The sequence below is a fragment of the Castor canadensis genome, chromosome 1 (assembly GCF_047511655.1).
Source record: "Castor canadensis chromosome 1, mCasCan1.hap1v2, whole genome shotgun sequence".
In the NCBI taxonomy this organism is placed as follows: Eukaryota; Metazoa; Chordata; class Mammalia; order Rodentia; family Castoridae; genus Castor; species Castor canadensis.
The window spans coordinates 96,149,745-96,171,456 of record NC_133386.1 but is presented as its reverse complement, the minus strand read 5'-3'; the positions used below and the strand labels follow the sequence as shown (position 1 = coordinate 96,171,456).

The following is a 21,712-nucleotide window of genomic DNA, read 5'->3' as shown; positions in this document are numbered from 1 at the left end:
AGCAGGGGTAATAGAGCAAACAAATTCTAAGCACATTAGTCAAAAGAAGGAAAATAAGAAATAAGTTGCTGAGGATTTAGACATGAAATCTTCAGACTACAAGGACCAATGTGTATAGATCTTCATTTGACTATGAGTAGAGTGAGTTGGCTAGGAGAACACTTAAACCTGGTCCCTACTTGCAGTATTTACATGCTAGGTTCCAGGAGCAATTTCCCTATTTTTGTAAATGACGAAAGTGTCAATAGAGAATTAAGCTGTACTTGATATACAAATTTACCTCATAAATATCTATATAATGTCAAGATCCATACCATCTAATGGCAATTGGATCCCCAAATGGGAGTCACTGGGTCCCCAAGTTCTCTTCACAAGTCTCCATTTAGACAAGTCTTCGTTCAGAGATTACTTTCCAGTCATTAGTTAAACATATTTGTAAATTTGACATATGGAAGTCTCTATCCTCTGTCAGAGGCCTCTGATTAACCCCCCCACCAGGCACCAAGAGCAGCTGTATCAGGACCACCATGCTTCTCCCATGTGGAATTGTCATGCTGTCTCTTTCCCTCTGTGTCTAATGTCAAAAGAGGTTCTCCTTGATTTCCAAATCTTTACCCTTACAACTACAGAAGAGGAGCATAAAATTTCTGGGTTCTTTTTGCCGTCATGTATGTAAAGTACTTGTGTTTCTAATTTTCATTGAATAGTACTGACAAGAAAATGGTATCTTTTAATCATTTTTATAGTTCAGTTTGCTAAATTAAAGAGAATAGCTTTGTTGATCTATTTTAATTTTCAAAAAATAAAGAGTAATTTAACAAAAAATGTAAGATAAGTATCCAGCTATAGGAAAGCAAGATTTCTTTCTTAAGGTTATTATATTTATTTTGTGTTCAGTATTTTGGTTATTTACCTACCATGCAGGTAAAATATATAGCTTCTTTTCAATTTAATATATACTGAAAACAGTGAACAAGTGAATTTTAAAATAGTTTACAAGTTAGGTAGGATTTTCAGCAATGTAAAAATCTTTCTAAAACAATAAACTCCACAAAATACAGCTCAGACTTCAATAACTGAATTGTCAGGCTATGGAAAGTCTAATGGTTTTGGCATTTAATTAATGAACATGGCATAAGAAGTGGACTAATTGAATATTAAAATCACTCTCCACAAAATATGTGGAATGACAAAATTAGAGTTTATATTTATTTGCTCTATAAAGGACTAATGAACAACATTGTAAATTATAAATCAGTAGTGTTATAGACAGATTGCATAGTACTATGTTACTTCTAATAAGAATCCTAAGACATTGGCCTTTTCCAAAATTTTTGTCTTGACATTATACTTTTCCTCAACAGCTCTTACTCAGAGAAAACAGTATGGGATAAACAGAAAGTAAATAGAGAAAAGTGGAGGCCTCAGTGAATTATATATTTACTGTCCTGGTTGAATTACAGCTTCATCGGTCTACTCCAGGGTTTCTCAGCCTCTGTAATTTCCTGTTGGCATTTTGGGTCTGATAAGTCTCTGTGATGGGGGAGGGGAAGAGGCTGTCCTGTGCATTGAGTGTCAGCAGCGTCTCTGGCTTCTTCCCCAAAGGCCAGGAGTTCTTCACCTTCTCCCAAATTGTTGCAAACAAAAATGTCTCCAGATGTTGCCAGGTGACCCCAGTGGGCAAAGTTGCCCCCATTTGAGAATTGCTGGTCTGTACTGTATATCTTCTAATCCTGTAGAAGTTTACGTAGGCTGAAGAGCTTTGGATTTTTGTTTGATTTGGTTTTGTGGTGCTGGCCTGGGGAGGACTCTGCTACTCATGCAATGCCTCCAGGCCCAGAAGTTTATGTAGGCTAAAGAAGGGTTTCAAATTTCTTTTGTAAATATCACAGTTGTCATGTACATTTATTTCTTAAGAAAAAATAAACAATTAACTTAAAGGAGTTATTTTATGTATAGCCCAATCTAAATCATAAGAGCATTTATATGTGTTTACTTAAAAATCCAGTGATAGCAAACATATTTGTATTGTATATTTTTATTTCATCTCTGTTCAGCACAAAGAAGAGATATGAAAATAAATCTGCCAAAGATAAAGAAGAAAACTATAAAATTGATGAATTTAATGTAAATTGAATGGTTTTATTAATATGTTGGTTTTCAAATTGACGAGATTGATTATCATATTTTACTGCAAAGTAAAACAACTTACAAAACAATTTTCCATTAAAATAAAAATTTCTAATATTTAGTGTAAATATTATAAATAAAATTTTAAACATCATAAAGTATGTGCTATAATTTTCTGCTAATTCAATAGTATCTAAAAGAACAAATTGTTATTAATTTAGTATCTGTCAAATGATAAAAAAAGATTTTTTATAAATTATGTGAATGAGTCATGAAATTTCACCATGTAATAATGAAAACTGTTCAAAATTATTAAGTAACATTAATTTTCTGAGAATTCCGATTTCAGGAGTTTAACTAAATTTTTGAGATTCATGGAGAAAAATGTGCCAATTTAAGCTGCTTTGTTTTTCTGGAATTGTGTAATATATATTGAACAATGTAATTTGATAAAAGGAGAAAATAAACAGAACCAGAAATATAATATCATGCAGTATCACTAACATGTTATATAAATGGAGAAATCTTGGTAATTGGGAAGAAACACAAAATTGATAAAAATATGGAGTTTATAAAACAAAATATATTCCTATAAATTAAAAATATTTTTTTAGCATTGGTCATTTCTGTGGATTTACAAACATGCATATAATTACACATGTTAAAAACTATATATGTAGATATAGACATTATTTATTCTAATATCAATGAATAAAAGCTGGCTTTGGTATTCCCAGATTCTCATAGGAAAAATGAAAAAAATCTTAATTTCTCTCACTCTACATATTTGTTCTTTTTCTATATAATATCTAAAAAATATTTTTCCTGCAAGTTTTGCAGAATCTTTTAAAGGTTTTTATTGAATAGTACATTTTTCTAATATTTTAACATATTTTCACCACCAGTTGAAGCAACTCGATGACATAAATAGAAGAAAATGGTATACCTCTCTGTTAAGGTATCATATTTCTGGGTTTCTTTTCAAAGTCATTTATCTATATTTTAAGTTGACATGCAAATTTTACACATTTATTATCTACTCCATGATATTCTGAAGTATTTGTCATTGTGGAATGACTATATCTAGTTGTGGTTAATTACACTATGTTGTATTTTTGAAAATTCTGAGAGTGAATGTTATGTTGTCTCTCCTAAAAAAAAGATACCTCCACATAGGAATACACTTTCCATTTAGTTAGATTTAAGCTTTAAAGTAGCAACTTGTTTAGCGTATACAGGATATATTGTATTTACTTATGTAATTCCACTGCCACTTAATATGGGCTTATGCTTATCCCTACCAATGATGAGATGAACTTTTTTTTTTGTCATTTTCTACCATCATGTTTTAGTCCTCTACTCAGTGACGGCCATCTCAAACATCTATAGTCTTGGACTGTGTATTGAGACCAAGGGTTCAGCCTCAAGACAGGAGCTTTCAGAGTACCTTTTTTCTGGCTTCTTTTTATTTTTATGACCCTTGAAGAGCTATTACTCACTGTCCCAAATATTAAGATTTAGGATAAGCGCAGTGATTTGAACATTTAAAGAAGGGATCTCAAGTTTGAAGCCTGATTGTCTTTTGTAGAAGATACAAATATATGTTCACAGTGGTTACTCTAAAAGAGCACAAATTATGTCATTGTTTCTGATCTAGTTTGCATTAATTATAGTGGAATATTTGAAGTATTGATATGTTCATAGTTATGTCAGTCACAATGTTAGCTATATCATTTGATTTTTTAGAAATTCCTATCAGTTTAGTTGGTTTCCAGTTCCATCAAGTTGTCAGAGGAGGAGAGCATTTATCTTCTGATTTCATCATTGTTAAAAAGAGATCTTCCTATTTACCACTCACTTTGAAATGGGGAAAAGAGAAGGATCTTATATGAGCATATAAAGTGTATGAAAAGACCCTCTTTTTCAAAAAATGGTAACTTTAAACCTCAAAATTTTAGAAGACAAAAATATTTTTATTTCATAAACTATGAAGTTAAAAAGTTGTTTAAAACATTTATCATCAAATTTATAATTTTTTTTCATTTTCTGACACAAAAAGCCTTTAATCCTGAAACTTCACAGGTACTAGAAAAATTAAGTTGGTCCTTTTCTATTTAAACATAAATTTAATGCTAGATGATAATTTCTGTTATAAGAAATTTAGTTTTCTCTACTCGACCTTTGACTTAAAAATAACTTGTTAATGTTTACCACCAGGATGACACTAGAACTTCCAATTAAAAAAATGAAAATTTTAAGGTTTATGATTCAAATGCAGAAAAAAATATGTACAATTTTCTATTAATTTAATGAATTTTTAAATTAAAATTAAAATTTTAAAGTAAACATGAATGGTATTGCTGTTCATATTTTATTTGGTGAATTTATTTTTTAATTATATGAAAAAAAATCTTTGATTTACCTCTCTTATTTTGTTATTGAAGCTTCTTTGCTTTATTACAGTACATGGAGTTTGGGAGGAGTGGTCACCATGGAGTTTATGTTCATTTACATGTGGTCGAGGCCAAAGAACAAGAACAAGGTCATGCACACCTCCTCAGTATGGTGGGAGGCCCTGTGAAGGACCTGAAACACATCATAAGCCTTGTAACATTGCTCTCTGTCCAGGTGAGCGTATTCTGCTTTTGTCACCCTTCATTTACGTACTTCATGTGGTCCTTAGTGTTCATAGACTACATAAAGGGTACAATGTTCATTTAGTCCAATCCAGAATGTGGCCTCTGATTTAGTCCCGTTGAGGTTGTGGCCCAAATTGGTTCCATTATATACAGTGATACATATTTTCTTGAGTGAGTAAAAATCAATATTTTCTGTGTTGGATTTCTGTGAATGTATGCATTAATGTTATCCAATCAAAAACTATCTACAGTTGGTTTTCCCTTTTGGTAACATTCCAGAGGGACCTAAGGTCTTAAGATTGATTATGACCTTCAAACTGTAACTAGAAATTTGATTTTAAAAAGGTGATTTTTCCAATGTTTTTCACTCACACTCACTCAATCAGGGAATGGGAGTGTGGCTCTTTCCATGTGTGAAAATGACAGATATTAGCTAGGATATCAGACTTTCCAGATCTATGACTAGCTATGTAAAATGATTAGGTGATAAATGACATATAACATTTATGTAATTATGAAGACCATATAGTTGATTCTTAGAGTATATTTTTTTATCTGAAATTTTTCTTTTCGTTGAAGAGTTCAATTTGATTTTATCTGTCTTTGATCATTTTACTCATTGTGCTAGAGAGAAGTCTTCATAATGCTGTTGTTTAGGTTATCCAAACATTCAGACATAAAACAAGTAGCTCCAAAATGAGTAAGACTCGTCTCTAACTTCTAGAGACTCAAAATTTGTGGGACAATGTACACACATAAATGACAGCATCTCCCAGCAAGAAAAGCGATAGGCATGGTGAATTGCAAAAGCTAACAAGAACATCAAGCTCAAAATAAGAAAAGAAAAAACACTCATCCACTGCTCAGGAGATTTTCTAATCAGGCCATTTCATCATGTATTCTGCATGCAGGAAACATAGCTAGAACCCCAGTAATGCTGTGTTATAAACAGATTTCCCACTCCCATCAGTCCCATTTGCAATAGTTCCCAAGTTAATATCCTACGTTATGAGGTAATGCTTCAATGTTCTGGAGAATATAAATATCTAAATGTCAGAAGAGTGTGAAAAATTATCCGCTATGTAGATATGCAAAGTCACCTGACAAGCTTCATGGTTTCCTTTATTTTAGAGGACTACTAGATCCTTAAGTGTTGGCAGGCAGTTAAAGATAAGAGTTTTACTGAGTAGAATTGTATGAATTCTATGAATTATGAATATAAGTCATATAAGTCAATATTCATATAATTAAAAATATCAGGGAGTCAAAGTCATGATTACATATTTATTTATAAATATTTCCCAGATCTATTTATATGATCATTTGTATTCTGTATTTCGCTCTGTATAAACATAATGACAGGGACACCCACACACATGAACATATGTATATCTGTAACCTATCTTTTCTCCTAACACTTAGGAAAGCTTTTAATTTTAGAGCAAGCTTTGAATTTTTTAATGTTTTTGGTGCTTAGCTATGACATTTGTATAGAATCCAATATAGTCCACTCTTACTTGCTTATGGAGTTTGAACCAAATACATAATATGAGTAATAGAATATTTCAATACTTAAAAAAATTGAAACAAGGTCTTGCTAAATTGCCCAGGCTTGCTTGATTTTGCTATCCTCCTACCTCAGCCTCTACAGTAGGTAGGATTACTACATGCACCACCATGCCCAGCTAATAACCTTAGTTTCTATTACTTCTTTTACCTCACGTGGTCTCCATATGTACAAAAATATAATCATATACATCAGTTAAAACCAGGTTTCTCATAGTCTACTGTCAATGAACTTTTCTAGGAGTAAAATACTTAGCTATCAGAAGCTAAGGAGACTATAATATTAGATTTCAGATGTGAAGAGTCGTTTCCCTAAGTTGAAATGTTGCAGCTTTATCAGTCAAGCAGTAACCACATGTAATTTTGAGCTGGATGGTTTTTTAATACTATTAAAGTATCATTGGAATCGCTCTCCCACAACTAAAATCAAATGGCTTTCTTTCATGTAGATCCTTTAATTTATATGATGTTTATATTATTTGTAAATCTACCTAATTTGTATTCTCTCAAAAGCTGGTGTTACAGGTCCATCTTTTAGGACTTAAATTTATCATGTGTCAGTTCTGACTTCTGTTATTTTTATTCTGAATTTTGTTGAATAACAAAATATGTTAAATTCTTACTACATTGCATTCCAATTTACTTACTATCTGAAAAGGAATCCCAATTGTTGTGATTTTTTTTAAAGTGTTTTATATTCTGCCAAAGCTGTTTTCCTTATGATTTAAAAAGTTTGTAAGCAATATTTTGTAAAAACATTAAGAATTCCCCTTAGAAGTAATTGTCCTATAGCTTAATCAGGCACCTTCACTGAATTTGAAACCATGCTCAGTATCAACTAGATATAAGACAAAACTGAGGATACAAAATCCACAATCTCAAGAAATTTACAATCTATTAATATTCAGACATAAGCATGTGAAAAGTGAAATGCCGTTCTTAAAAACATATGTAAATACTGTAACCTTAATGAAAGGTAAGAAGTTGATAATTCTTTGGCTTCAGCTAACATTTCTTCTAGCCATGCTGTATTAGAGGCCTTAGACATCATCTGTCAGATAATATCTATCAGGATAAAGTTATGATAGGAAATGCATCAGAAGTGGACAAAAGTAGGTTAAGAACTACACTAGTTTTCCTTGGTTGTACCTGTGTGATATGCAGCAAAGGACAAAAGAAAATTCAACACCATAAACTGCATCTGTGCTCACTAGTTTTGCAATGTTTGACAACATGAGTTGTGGTAATGAGTGGTGGCATTTAGTGTAGGATCATGTTAGAACAACATCCCAGCACTTGCTTTTAAGAAGCATGCATAGCCTCTATAATGAAGTGGACACTAAGGAGGGATGATATATATTCTTTACATGTAATACTGAATGATTTTCCATTGACACAGAGTTTGACATATCCTATAAGTAGATAATATCCTATCAGATACTGTACTTAGTAAATGTCCAACTTACTCACACCTCTCTTTTGAGATTAAGGAAAACTATCTGCCTGTGATGCATATAAAAAGAGGAGAAAGTAAGGAAGGGGCAGATATGGAATTTCCTAATTTGAGTTATCAGTTACCCAGTGTGCATAGTGTCTGGGAACAAGGGCTGCTGTTGATAGGTGAGATGGGCAGGAACACAGAGAAACAGAAGGACTTTTCTTACTCACAATATAATGTGATCTTCTTTTCCTTCTTTTGCCATCTATGCTAATAATTAATGCAGATATTATGGAAGGGTATATGTATGTGTATTCAGTGGTTCTTGTGTTCTATTCTTTTAACCTCAACAAACTTAAAGCTTAGTCCAACCTATTTTTTGTATCCTCTGAATTTTTGTTACAATCACTTGTTGAGTGTTGAGTTCATCATGTTATTAATTGACATATTTGAGTACCCAGAGCTTCTCTTCAATTTCCTAATTTTCTCTCTATGAGACTTTGTGCCTGGTATTCTTCAATAAATTACTATTGAATAGATTTTCCTCTATTCACATAGAGGCACATGTCCAAATTTCTAGTATTTGTCATAATTAAAGTACGTTTTCTTCATCTGTTGAGTAATATATTAATGTGGAAAGATTTGACTTTCACAAAGGACATATGTACTTAAATTCAAAGTTTTACGTTTTTTATTCATTTATTCGTATGTGCATACATTGTTTGGGCCATTTCTCCCCCCTATCCCCTGCCCCCTTCCTCTCCCTCACCCCCCCACCCCCCACTTCCAGGCAGAATCTGTTCTGCCCTTATCTCTAATTTTGTTGAAGAGAAAGTATAAACAATAATAAGAAAGATGAAGCGTTTTTGCTAGTTGAGATAAGGATAGCTATACAGAGAGATTCCTAGCATTGCTTCCATGTACTAATGTGTTACAACCCTAGTTGATTTATCTCTATTAGTTCCTGATCCCCTTCCCATATTGACCTCTGTCACTTTAAGATTTCTGTATTAGCTCCTCTGCAGTGGAGCATCAAATACTATCATGTTTTGGGTTTCTTACCTATCCCCATACCTCCTGTGTTACTTCATCTGTAAAATGGGGACAGGAGTATTATCTACTTCACAGTACTGTTAACAAGTACTATAAAGGACACTGCATTTGCATTGCAGGTAAATTGCAAACTCTGCAAGTATTATTTGTATTATGTCAATGCCTTCCAGAGCCAACAGGATTACAAGATGAGTTTGTTACTCTTGGCAGGGAGGGAAAATCAACAAAAAGAACTGTACAGTCCCTTATGCAATGTCAAAAAGAACTTGTTAAAGGATTTGGGCTTCTGTTATTTCGTGAGTTAGGGTAAAGCTTAAGAAAGTGGAACCTTGTTCTGGATTGGATACTGTTAAGAAGGGGGAGCAATTCTATGATCCTGTATCTTAATAAATTATATAGAAAAAGGGAAGGCTTGCTATAATTGGTAAAGAAGTAGCTATTTATATTAGCTGACAGAGAGGCATATTGGCATTTTGTGGCTTGTACTGTGACCTTGTTTTTGACTTTGAAGTGAACTTGTTTGATATTAATCTTGTCTTTAAGGGTTTTTAGGTTTATTAATATTTAACTAGAGAAAAGTGTCAGACATAATGGTATAATTGCATTTTCTAGTTTGCCTGCCAATAAAATTGTATAGATCCATATTCTAAAATAAAATTTATACCTTTTCCAAAATTAAACCACTCAGAGAACATACAATCTTAAATTGTTAGTTCAAAACCTCAAGCCTTACTTTATAAACATGCAATTTACTTTGTAAGTAATATTCTTCCTAGTCAGTAGTTTAGGATCAGAGGATTCAATGATTCAAGTTTGGTCTTTCTTGTTTCTTCAATTTTGGTATTTCTCATTCCAGTATATATTCATGCAGTAGAGTACAAACAATATAGAGAACAAGGATTAATAAAAGTGATTGACAGATAAAAGGCCAAAATAATGAGAGATCTAAGTAAGCTCCCATTTATATCCTGAAATACGTATAAATAAACCTAATTATGTATTATATTATGTGATTTAGTGGAAAACAGAGTGGTCTTTAATTCAAACACATTGATTAGTTTTAGTTCCAATCCTTAATTAGAAATATTTACTTAGACAGATTATTTATTTTCTCACTTTTAAAATGGAGACTTCATTACTCTTCTATATTGTAGGGTCCTTATGATTCAAATTAGGTAGAAATAGCTTTAAAAGTATAAAACTTTATATAAAGTGGAGGATATTTAGTAAGATTTATATGACAATATAACTTTAATATATAAAGAGATTTTGGAAGAAATAGGTCAAAATATTGCAGTTGTTGAGCTCTACTGCCTTAACTAGAGGCTCCAAGAGACTCTTCTCCGGTTTTGTGCTTGGGAGAAGTACTGACTGTGGACTGACCATGAATATCATGGAGGCAGTACTGCTTGAGAAATGCATTCCTGAGATTCCAGACTCCCCCACTCCAGGAAAGCTGTCAGGTTCTAATTTCCAGGCTCATTTACATAGTCTCACAAACCAGGTTCTAATTTCTAGGCTCATTTACATAGGTTCACAAACCCTGAGAGGGGCAGACCTACCCAAGGATAGGTCTCCAGGAACGCACCTGGACCCAAATATCTCTCTTGGATTGAACAAGATGTTTCAGTCTCTTGCTGACCTAAAATTTTTGTCCTCAGCATTTATGTGAAGATGCCCTGCCTGTCCCTCTGCAGGGAGCCCTTCTGTGAGTGGAAGAATGCTAAACATTTGTGTGACCTTGGTGCAAAGGTCTCCAGTTGCCACTGCATGAGGATGTTATAATTTGACACACAAATGCTGCCTCATTAACCTGTTGTTCAATTAATTTGTATTTTATTGCAACCTTCTTGTCTTTTGTATGACAATTATATTTGTTTAGTGTCATTTCATATTTTTAGCATGATTCTTGTAATGTTTTAGCTCTTAGCTTATAAGATTTTTTATATTATGTCTTTATTAATCTTGGCTTAGTTTATCTTACAATTTTTTATTTCAACCTTAACTTCCTTACTAATTTTTTAAATCCCTTTTAACCTTACCATGATCTTATGCCTATATATTCAATTCTGATAAAAAGGGTATATTTTTATTTTTCTTTCTTTATAATTTATTTTAAAATAGCATGTGGGAAACAGATTTTTGATCTTCTACCTATGTCCAAAGCAAGAGGTTAGGCTCTGTCACACTTTCGCCTTGTGTTCTGAAGCTGCTTCCCAGGTCCCTGCATAATTCCTAACTGTAAATTTGATCTGTCCAACTTTTATATCACTAAATCAGATTAGTTTAAAGCTGGAGGCCAAAATTCTTGTCCTCACAATTACTCTCTGCTGCTGACTTAATCAACAGTAATATTCAACCTAGAATAATTGATAAAATGAAAGTTTTATTATCCACAATATACATGACTTACTATAAGGGTACATATTTTGTGATTATTATTGTCTCACCTATTTTATGTTTTCACCATTTATTGGTAAAGACCTGAAAAAAGATTGCAAAACAATATTTTAAAAGTATATCGTAGAATTTAGTTTGGGTCCTTATACACGAGAATAGTTGTTTCTTCCAGATTTACATAATTGCGGGAGGAAGTCCATATAACAATATAAATCTCAGGAATCTAGCAATTTAGTCTTTGCACTTTCAAATCTTCTGAGATCAGAAAATCTGATAATTTGTTACATTGATGAAGTGAAGGATGAACTGTCATGTGTCATTGGTGTAAGTATAAGGAAGCACATTACATAAGGGTTAGACAGTTTAAGCTCTCAGCAGTCTCCCTGTTTTGAAACACACCCTTATTGTCTTATTTTTAGTCACCTTTGTAGAATTGCTCATAAAGCAGTAGGCGTTTGGAGTTTTTAAATTGAAAGATAACACACATGAAAAAGAAATCCAACTGTAAGAGGAATTTAAAAGTCCTAAGAGAGTGTTGATTCTCACCTGATTATCAAAGAAGAAATTATATATTCTAGTGGAGTGTTCCCCAAATGGAGGGAAAAAGGGGGGGAAGGGAAAGATGAAGGGTTACATTTTAAATAAGTTTGGGAGGCAAAGATTTTTTTAATGTACAATACATTATTGTTATCTAGAATCATCATAGTGTGCAATACCATACCAGGGCTTCTTATTCCTAACTAACTTTAACTGTACACATTGATAAATCTTTCCCCATCCCTCCTTTCACTCTACACATTTCACCATTTGGCTGGTTTCCAGCCATCATTCTATTCTCAATCTCTATATGATCAGCTTTTTAAGACTCCATGTGTAAGACCTTGCAGTACTTTTCTGTGCTTGGTTTATTCCACCTAACAATGATCTCCACTTTCATTCATGTTGTCACAAATAATAGGATTTCATTCTTTTTCATGGATGAATAGTTTTCCATTCTTTATGTATGCCACATTTTATTTATCCATTCATCAGTTAATAAAAAGATTGTTTCTATCTCTTAGCTATTGTGAGTAGGTGGTTTTTCAATATTCTAATTTCATTTGTCTTTGCAGAGGTAAGATGTTGGATCATGTGATAGTTGCATTTTTAATTGAGGAAACTCCATGCTGTTTTTCAAAATGATTTACTAATTTACATTCCCATCAACAGTGTACAAGGGTCCCCTGTTACTCTCTATCCTCACCTGCATGTTTTATTGTTAATCTATCCAGTAATAAATAGCCATTGTCACTGGGTTGAGGTCATATCTCATTGTGGTTTTAATTTGCATTTCCCAGATGGATGGTCATTTTCTTATTTACTTGTTAGGGAGGCAAATGGTATTTTGAGAAATACCTATTTAGGTCTATTGCCCATTTTTAAGTGGGTTATTTGGGTTTTTTGCTTTTAAATTTTAGGAGTTCCTTATATGTTCTGAATAGCAACTCCTTGTCACATGTATAGTTTGCAAGTTCTCCCATTTAGATTATTACTTCACTCGACGATTGTTTCCTTTACTGTGAAGAAGCCTTAGTTTGAGGTAATCTCTTTCACCTATCTTGTTTTCCTGCACTGTGTTCTTCCAGTCTTGTCAAAAATCCTTGCCCATTCCCATTCCAATGTGCTGAAGCATTTTCCCTGTATTTTCTTGCTGTAGTTTCATTATTTTAGGATTTTTTAATTTAGTACTGGAACTTGAACTCAGGGCCTCAGGCATACTAAGCAAGTGCTCTTCCATTTGTTCCACTCCCCTAGTTTCTTAGCTTTTTGTTTTTGTTTTTGTTTTGTGTTTTCCTTATAGGGTTTTGCACTTTTGCCCAGGCTGATCTCAAAATGCCTCTTGAATAACTGGAAGTACAGATGTGAGCCACCACACCCAGCCTTTTTTTTTTTGAGAACAGGGTTTTGCTACGTAGCCCTGGGTAGCCTTGAACTTGTGATCCTCCTGCCTTTGCTTCCCAAATACTTGAATTACAGTCACGCACCATCACACACTACAGTTTCAGATCTTACATTTAAGTCTTTAATACATTTTAGGTTGATTTTTGTAACTGGTGAGAGATAATGGTCTAATTTCATTTTTTTGTAGGTGGATATACAATTTTTCCATAAATATTTGTTGAAAAGGCTATCTTTACTAACATGTATACTCTTAACACCTTTGTCAAAATCAGCTAGCCATAGATGAAAGAGTTTACTTTCAAACTCTATATTTTCCATTGGTCTATGTGCCTGTTTTTATGCCAATATCATACTGCTTTTATTAATATGTCTTTATAATGTATTTTGAACTCACATAGCTTGTTCTTTTTGTTCAAGATGGATTTGATTATTCAGGGTTCTGTGTGGATCTATCCAGATGTTAAGATTATTTGTTTCCTGTTCTGGGGAGAATACCGTTAGTACTTTGGTAAGGTTGGTATTGAACTTGCAGATTGCTTTAGGCAACATGGACAATTTACAATATTGATTCTTCCAATCCACAAACTCAGGATGTCTTTCCAGTGTGTGTGTGTGTATGTGTGTGGGGTGTGTGTGTGTGTTCTCTTTACTTTTTTTTAATCAGTGTACTATAGTTTTCCTTATAGAGATCTTTCATCTCTTTAGCTAAATTTATTCTTAGGTATTTTTTGTAACTATTGTAAATAGGATTACATTTTTTGGCTTTTTTTTCCACATAATTTGCTAATGGTATATAGCAACATCACTAATTTTAGTCTACTGATTTTGTATCTTACAACATTAAATTCATTTATTAGTTTTAGTAGGGTTTTTTTTTTTTTTGGTAGTATTTGGGGTTTCCTATACATGTAAGAACATTTCATCTATAAACAGTGACAATTTGACTTCTTTCTCAGTTTGGATGCTCTTTATACCTTTCTCTTGCCAATTGCTCTAGCTCAGAATTCTAACCCTATGTTGAATAGGTATTCTTGTCTTATTCCAGATCTCAGACCAAAATCTTACAGCTTTTCTCTATTCAACATAATGTTAACTATTTGCTTATTGTATATGGCCTTTGTTATGTTAAGTTATGTTCCTTCCGCAGCTAAAATTTGTTTAGTTTTTATCATGAAGTGATAACAGATTTTATCAGATGCTTTTTTTTTGCATCTATTGAGATAATCATATGGTTTCTGTCCTTCATTCCTCTGATTTGGTGTGTCATGCTTATTGCTTTGTGATTTGTATATTATGACCCATCCTGCATCCCTGGAATCAATTCCACTTGAGCATGTTAAATCATCTATTTAATATGCTATTGGAATTGATTTGCTAATATTTTGTTGAGAATTTTCATAGCTATGTTCATCAAGTGTGTTGGCTTACAGTCTTTTCTGTTGTTATTGTGTTTTAGTTTCGGGTTAATGCTGACCTTGTAAAATATGTTGGAAGAATTCCTTTCTCTTCAATTTCTTGGAATAATTTAAGAAGAATTGGTAGTTTATCTTTCTTTCTTTATGGCTTCTTTGGCTTTACTGGGATTTGAACTCAGGGCTGTGTGCTTGCTAGGTGAGTGCTCTACTACTTGAGCCATGCCCCAGGTCCTGGTAGTTCTTTGAATGTTTGGTAGAATTCAAAAGTGAAGTCACCTGGTTCTTTTTATGGGAGATTTCTTTTAAATTGTTGTTTCAGTCTCATTACCTTTCAGATTTTCTGTTTCTTCATGATTCAAACTTGGTAAAATATGTGTTATGTAGGAATTTGTCCAATTCTTCTGGGTTAGGATCATCATTGGCATATAGTTATTTATGGTAATCTCCAATGATCTTTTCTTGTGCAATCTTCTTTTTCTTAGTCTATATAAGAGTTTGTCTGTTTTGTTAATCTTTTAAAAGAGCCAAATCTTTCTTTTATTGGGATTTCATATTTTTTTCAGTCTTTAGAAATGAAATAATTATTTCTACTTAGATATTTCTTTTCTTCAACTGAATTTGTGCTAGTTTGTTATTGTTTTTCTAGTACCTGAGACGAAGTGATAAGTTGTTTATTTCAGATCTTTCTGCCTATTGAATGTAAGCATTTTTTTCTATAAATTTCCTTTTACTACTGATTTTGTGTATCACATAGGTTTTGTTATGATGTGTCTACAATTCCATTTGTTTCAAGAATATTTTACAGTTCCTTCTTGGTTTATTCCTTGATCCATTGGTTGCTCAAAAAATAAGTTGTTAAATTTCCATGTGTTTTTGTAATTTCCGGAGTTTTTGTTATTGACATCTAGTTTCTGCATTGTGGGCAGACCAGATACTTGATATGACTTCAGTCTTTTAAATTCATTGAGCCTTTTCTTTGACCTAACATACTGTTCTATCCTGGAGAATGTCCACGTGCTTATAAGAAGAATACATATTTTGCATGTGTTGGATGGAATGTTCTATAGATGTCTGTTAAGTACATTTGATCTAGGTTGCACATGAAATCTGATGTTTCTTTGTTAATTTTCTGTGTGAATGATCTGCCAATGGCTGAAAGTGGGTTGCTAAAGTCCCCAACTCTTTTATTATTATTATTGTTATTATTGTTATTATATTAGCACGTAATAGTAGTACATGGGGTACATTGTGATATTTACATATGTGCTTACAATATGTCTTAGTTATATTTATCCTCTCCATCATCCTCCCTCTTCTCTACTCCCTATCTTAGAACAGTTTCAGCAAGTTTGATTCTTCTATTTTCATATATGGATACAAAACACATCTACCATATTCACACTCACTCCCCCTTTCCTTATGTCTACCCACCTCCCACTGGTTACCCATCCTAGTTAAAGACCTATTTTTCTCTCCTGTCCTTCATTTTTTTAAGTGTCCAAGGGGATTTCACCTTGATGCTTCAGGTCTATATGTATCGTGCTTTTATCAAATTAACCCCCTCCCCTCATTATTTAACCATTCTCTATCACCATCCTCCCCTAATATTCAATAGCTTACTGTACAGTACATTATATTATATTCATATGTAGATAGGTTTTTTTCAGTAGTTTTCATTCTCTAACATTTTCTTCACTTCTCTCACCTCCTCCACTTTCCATATTCCCCTCAGACAGACTCACTAATACAATTTTGTTCTGTCTCTCATATATATATATATATATGAGAAAAGACAACCTGATTCTTTATTTCTCCATACTGCACCAGCTACCTGTCAGGTCTACATGCAAAAAACACCAGAAATTCATCTACCTCTTTTTATACCCATTGTTAGTTACTACCATGATCTAAGCCACCATAAGCCCTGTCTTATTGACCACTAATGTCTCCCTGCATTTTTGCCTCTGTACAATCCATTCTATTCACAACAACAAATTTAAGTTTTAAAATATAAATTTTATCATTTCTCTGCCTTTAAATCCTCTCATTGTTAACATCTTCCCTGTTCATAGAGCCCAGAGGGTCCTATCATTTCTGGTTTCTGTTCACCAACTGAGCCAATTTTTTCAAGATCACCACAAACCCAGTTTTCTCACTTTTCCCAAACACACAAAGCTTTCCTGACTTGAGAGTTTGCATTTGCAAAGAGCTGTCTACAAGTGTTCTAATGCAGGCCCTTTCTATTGCATGAAACTGAAGTATAACTTCTCTCCTCTGAGAGGCCTGGTGGAGCATGTCCCTGTCACATTGCCCCCTTTGTCACATGGTTGTGATGACACTTCTAGCTTATGCTCTTTATTCATTTGTTTGCTTTTTTATCATCTGTCTCCCCTACAGCCAGTCAGTCCTGTTCATGGGAGCAGAGCTTAGTCCAGTCTTAATCACCAGATTTCTCCTGGAGTCTAGAAGTAATGCCAGTACACTCTAAATTATCTGTAAATCATCAACTCTTCATGCTTTATGAGCTTCCAAGTGGAGTGTGGGGTGCTTATTAAGAAACTCTTTTTCTGACAGTATACCAAGATGTGAATCAGCGTTCGATAGGGGTGCAGTTTTAGAACAAAAGCTTTGCGGTCTATTCAGATTCACGGATTTTCAATACCCCTAGGAGATATGTCTTATAAATGTGGGAAGTCAAGTGAATTTAGGGCTGCCTTCAGGACAGGAGGGGGATTGAGTGCCTCTATTTTGGTACCACTAAATCAGGTGAAGTGCCAAACTTGCATGCAGTATTGAAGGAGATGCAGGTTCCTCGCCACTTTGGCTCCCCAGTTTCAGGTCCACTATTAAATATCTCAACACCTGTGCCTGAAAGATAATGCACATATTCTACTGGAAATATTTAAACATCCAAGACAAAACTTAATTTCAACTTTCCAGTCTGTTCTTCATTTTTTCCCATTTCAGTAAAATGATTATTACCATCTCCTGTATTGTCTGGAGGCAGAGGCCCATAAAAGAATGTAATAATTAATGATTTTTTAAAAATCCAGGATATGAAACTAATATAAACAAAGCTTTACATTACATTTTGTATTGGGTTTTTCCTTTTTTTTTTTTTAATATTGAATGAGTTATTTTGTCAAGCCAGTTCTTTCACAACAGTGCAGTTAATGTTCAGTAAAATGACCTTTTAGTTTTCAGTGTAAAATAAAACAACAAAAATCATCCACTCGGCACATCTTCAATTTCATTGTTATTTCTTTTATGTAACTGACTTTGTAAACAAAGCTATTCACATCTCAAATACATATCTTGATGATGTTATAATAATATTGAACCTCAAATTGTCCCTCAAGTTTCTAATAGTAACTCATCGTTGAACTTTAGCCAAAATATAAAGTACATACTTTGTCAGAATGGACTGAACAACTGCTATTACAAATGTATGAATTTATAGTTTTCAAATTTTTGTTTACTAATGGTAAGTCAAAGTCTTCTTTTAGCAAAAATCTGGTGAGTAAAACACTTGATGAATAGGTATTCTCATTTTCCCTAATCTCTTTTCAGCAAGACCTTTTTCTCAATCCTTATAGAAATCCTGCCCCTGCCTAACTATCTTCTCTCTAATATCCACATTTGATTTGCTCACTCCCTACTCCACATCTTCTTAGTGGGAAAGACTTCTCCTCCCTTTGCCAGTGAGTGTGTAACTATGACATTCATAGTGAAACATATTTAAAAGCACCTCAAATCAGGTTGTTTAAGGATGCCCCACACTCCCTTCCTAATCTATTAACTTAACTTAGGTCGGCACCATTGCATTTATCTCTGTTTTGCTCTCTGAATGTTCTCAATAATGTGCACATTTGTACATTTCCAAATAGATTGTAAGGTACAAGGTATGAATCTTATTTTTATAAACCCATCTTAGATTTCTTAGAATAGTGAAGGTTCATCAGGTAAGCTCAATAAGTGTTACCCTTTAAAAGCAAAATTTTGAAATGAAAATACACTTGTATTCAAGCCATAGTAGAGGGCAAGTTGATAATTTATAATGTCTTGCTGATTTACTAGAACTTTCTTTTTTGACTGGCAAATGTGCTACTCAGGCAACAGATTGTATTAGATACTTTTTAATAAACTAAGATGCTAACAACACATGGATGGGATCATTAAATTGGCATTTTGTGATTTTTAATCTCACAAAGAGTTTATTAAGTACAGCTAGTTACCTATTAAGTAACCTTCTATTTAATCACTACACATAAGCCTTTGAAATTAGATTTAAAGTACTCATATTCTGCCAGACTTACTGGTTTGCTTGGGTGGATTTTCATAGCAACAGTAGCTTATATTGGAACTTTGGATTTGTGGTGAATTCTCTTTCACGTCTGATCCAATGAACCAAAAACCATGAAATGGTATTGGAAAAAGCCGACAGCCATGTGCTCATGCATTTATAACATTAAATGGTGGTTTATGCATTTTAACCAGGTGTTTTTCTTTGAATCCTTTGCTCCTTTTATATAGAATCCACCTTTGACAGTACTACCTCCTTTGTCTAAATCTCACCATTCTAATTATTTCTTCCTAAATAGATTTGTTCTGTCCTGTGAAAGCCTATGTGCTTCATGTGCCAAGTTAAGATGTTTGTTGTTGTTGTTTTTCCCATGAGTGTGATGGTACATGCCTACAATCCCTGTACTCAGGAAGCTGAAGCAGGATGATTTTGAGTTTAAGGCCAGCCTGGACTGCACATTGAGTTCCAGACCAGACTGGAGTATTTAAGAAGACCTTGTCTCAGTCACCCTCACCATGAAAAAATGAGTCTTTACCTTTTACTTACTTGACCTTTTAGTACTTTTTTCATCTGTAATATACTTAATTATAAGATTTTTGAGCTTGGGATTTATATATTTTTGTTTCTCTATCTCTCATTAACACTTATCAAAGAGTCTGATGACAGATTCTAAAAAATCATTTAAATGAATGAATAGATAAATGAATCTCTAAAGGCAAGTCAAATGCAACAGTTTCCATTAAATTCCAACCATCAGGAACTAGATATTTGGGAAAACCTGGATTCTTCCATGGCTTCTGCTTCCAGTGCCTTTCAGGAGTTTCTCTCTCCATCCTTTTTCAGTAGCTTTCTAATTTATTGGAGATTCTACCACCACTGCCTCATCATTCAAGTTTAGATTCTCCCTAAATTCTCCTGTATTTCTTTCTCCACCCTGCATTAGATCTCATCATGGAATCCCCCGTTTAAATATTTCACTGGCTTCTTAATGAGAATAATGATAAAAATTCTTAATAAGCTTATAAAAGTCTTGCAAAATTTGGCCTCTCCGTTTTTACCAACCTCCTGTACTGCTTCTCTTTACTTGGCTCTCTAGATTGCATTCATAATGGCTCTCATCCAGTTCCTGACAGTGCTCACATTTCCTCTACCAAGGACCTTTGAATGCCTTTCTGCAAAGAACCCATTTCCTAAGTTTTTTTTTTTTTTTCATTATTGTTCAGTGATTGGTGAGACCTCAATTGACATGGAAGACACACCCTCCAGTCCTTCGGAATACTTATCTCACAATATTCTGAGATTATCCTTTACAGCACAATATATAATTGCTTTACCTAGCATGTAATTGATTATTTATTTTTAGTGGTTCCTTTTCTAAAATATGTGCTCTGTGACTATTGCTCTGTATTTATTTTGTTCACTGTTCTATGTTCTAACACCCAGCACAAAGCTTTGCATTTTTGAATACAAAATATTTTTGAAAAGACAATTGAATCAGAAGACATACTAGAGACACATAAAGTGAAATAGAAGTGAGAAAATAAGGACATCATAATTTGGAGACCAGGAATAAAGTCTCCTGCCAGTATGGCCTTCTGGTGCATTTATTCAGAATCTTTTGGTTGGGATTTATTTACAAGGTTAGTCCTACCATGCGCTTTTTGTGTAGCCTTCCTTACACTGTCTCTCTTTCTACTTTGGTAGTTGATGGACAGTGGCAGGAGTGGAGTTCATGGAGCCAGTGCTCAGTAACATGCTCAAATGGAACTCAACAGAGAAGCAGGCAGTGCACTGCAGCTGCTCATGGGGGGTCGGAATGCAGAGGGCCATGGGCAGAAAGTAGAGAATGCTACAACCCTGAGTGTACAGGTAAGGCCTGATTCCTATATATGTAGGGTACCTACAGTTTGTAAAATTTGACAGAATCATTCCTGACAAGCATGCAACAATAAGATAATTATATATTTCTTATAAATGAAGTTAATTTATACCAGAACTTATTTTACCATATACCACTTTAGTAAAGTCATGAAATTCAGGAGATTATGATATTAAATAGCAACTAATTAGTTAATGAAGTTTACCACTGAATTTGCATCTTTTATAAGTAAGAGTCAATGTGCATTTGAAGAAGCAGACAAACTTACATGTACTTCTGCTAATTTCAATGCTCTGTGTTTGACTAGTAGGTCAAATATTTGGATAAAGCTTATTCATGATGATGGATTAATAAAAATCAGAGGGATTGTAATGTCTTCAGATTTATGAATTCCTAAAGCAGTGGGTGGTAGACTACACTGTGGTAGCAATGTGTACCATTGACCATGACATATTCTTCCAGCCAATGGTCAGTGGAATCAATGGGGTCACTGGAGTGGATGTTCCAAGTCCTGTGATGGAGGCTGGGAAAGAAGAATAAGGACTTGTCAGGGTGCAGCAATCACAGGACAACAATGTGAAGGAACAGGTGAAGAAGTGAGAAGATGCAGTGAACAGAGATGCCCAGGTAAGAATGAACTAGAATTATCCCAATATAAACATTTTGTAATCTGAAAAATAGAATTAAAAATACTGTCAGGGAAATACTACCTCAGTGAAAGGATTGCTGATGATAACTGGCCATTTACTTATTTTTATAACATAGAGAAAATCTTTTCTTGATGTGTCATAGAGTAGTTTGATTGGATATAAGTTGTTTGTTCAAAAATGACATTGAAAAACATGATAATACAAAGGTGGTCATAAACAGTAATAAGACTAGTTGTGGTTTAAAACAGTTAGGTTACATGTTTTCTATTATTTTTATGAATTTGTTTACTGAGAACAC

The 21,712-nt window shown here is 33.6% G+C and overlaps 1 protein-coding gene across 6 annotated transcripts in view; it reads left to right on the top strand.

The window, feature by feature from the left end:
• The window catches only part of Adgrb3 (adhesion G protein-coupled receptor B3), a 721,663-nt gene that overhangs the window by 290,185 nt on the left and 409,766 nt on the right, over positions 1 to 21,712 (top strand). For all 6 annotated transcript variants that reach the window (XM_074080490.1, XM_074080476.1, XM_020162286.2 and 3 more), the window contains 3 exons: positions 4,594 to 4,758; positions 20,590 to 20,754; positions 21,227 to 21,391. In XM_074080490.1, coding sequence (XP_073936591.1) covers positions 4,594 to 4,758; positions 20,590 to 20,754; positions 21,227 to 21,391 — 495 coding nt within the window. The remainder of the gene's footprint in view (positions 1 to 4,593; positions 4,759 to 20,589; positions 20,755 to 21,226; positions 21,392 to 21,712) is intronic.